The sequence below is a fragment of the Triticum dicoccoides genome, chromosome 5B, assembly GCF_002162155.2.
Source record: "Triticum dicoccoides isolate Atlit2015 ecotype Zavitan chromosome 5B, WEW_v2.0, whole genome shotgun sequence".
In the NCBI taxonomy this organism is placed as follows: Eukaryota; Viridiplantae; Streptophyta; class Magnoliopsida; order Poales; family Poaceae; genus Triticum; species Triticum dicoccoides.
The window spans coordinates 582,108,639-582,109,884 of NC_041389.1; the positions used below are offsets into that span (position 1 = coordinate 582,108,639).

At 51.2% G+C, this 1,246-nt stretch overlaps 1 protein-coding gene across 1 annotated transcript in view; it reads right to left on the bottom strand.

Annotated features, from left to right (window-relative positions):
• LOC119311767 (magnesium transporter MRS2-I-like) overlaps positions 1 to 367 on the bottom strand; it is a 6,189-nt gene extending 5,822 nt beyond the window's left edge. The window contains exon 1 of the mRNA XM_037587468.1: positions 1 to 367. Within this exon, the coding sequence (XP_037443365.1) occupies positions 1 to 237 (237 nt within the window). The 5' untranslated portion in view covers positions 238 to 367.
• Positions 368 to 1,246: the final 879 nt, after the last annotated feature.

Here is a 1,246-nt window from a genome sequence, read left to right on the forward strand (position 1 = left end):
GAGATTGAGCACGATGGCGCGCTCGCGGCCGAGGATGGTGGAGGGGTAGGAGAGCAGCGGGTCGAGGATGCGCAGGTCGCGCGCGTTGATGTCGACGCGGTGCATGATGGCGTACTTGTCGGCGTCGAGCTCCCGCTCCTCCCCCGCCGCGTCGAACAGGATCCAGCTCCGCGACGCCGCCCGCTTCTTCGCCGCCGCCAGCGCCGCCGCCGCGGCCTCGCCGCCCGCCGCCGCCATCTCGCAGCGGGCAGTCTCTCACATCTCCTGCGGCACCCGCCTCTCCTAAGCCGCCGCCGCCGCCGCCCCCACGTGGACGGCGGGATGCGTTCTACCGCGCGGCTCTTTTAATCGCGCGGAAAGGAAGGCTTTCTGGTGACGCGGGCAGGTAAATAAATCGCGAGGAAGCCGGGGGCTGGGAGACGCCGCCTGGTCGTTTGATCCTGCGGCCGCGCGCGATGACGGATGGCCGGGGGCGATCCGCGATAGGGCGGAGGCGGGTGACCTACTGGGGATCGGTTACTAGTAGTTGGGAAACAGAGACGGGGAAAGGAGGCCCGTCTGTCAGAAGAAGAATGGTCTTCTTTTTTTTGTTATATATTACTACAAAAAAAAAAGAACAACAGCTGGGATTATGTTAGGTTTTCTGACTGTACAATCGTTGCCAAATCATTCTTTTTTCTTTAATTTGAATTAGTCATTTATTTTTTTATTTTTTTGTGGATGAAAAAATGACTAATTCAAATTGAAGAAAAAAGAATGAATTAGTCATTTATTACTAAGGCCCTGCTACCAACTTCCAGTCAACCTTAGATTTAGAAGAAGAAACATCCGGTCAACCTTCCTAAAAATAATCAAGTCAACCTCAAGAAGAGTAATCTGTTATTCTATACAACTTTGTCAAAAGGGGCCGTGTGCATGTTTGGGTGGAGCTCACACCCTGGCAAAAGTTATGCTTGGCAAAGGGGTTTTTTTTTAACTGATTTTTTTTCAGTTTGTTTTGACTTTTGAACTGATGCTTGACAAGCTCAGTCATCTATAATTTGGCAAGTGTTGAAAAGAAAACGAACCAGCGTAGGCAGATTAGTATGGGTGATTCCAAATTCCAATGGCCTTTCCTCGAATAAAAAAGTAAAGGTGATTCTGACAGTAATCCAAACAGAGGCCACTAGGGTCTACAATCACCGTTGCCAAATTGACTCTCTAAACGTCCATGGAAGCGTCCGCGAATAACATGGGCTCGCCCCTC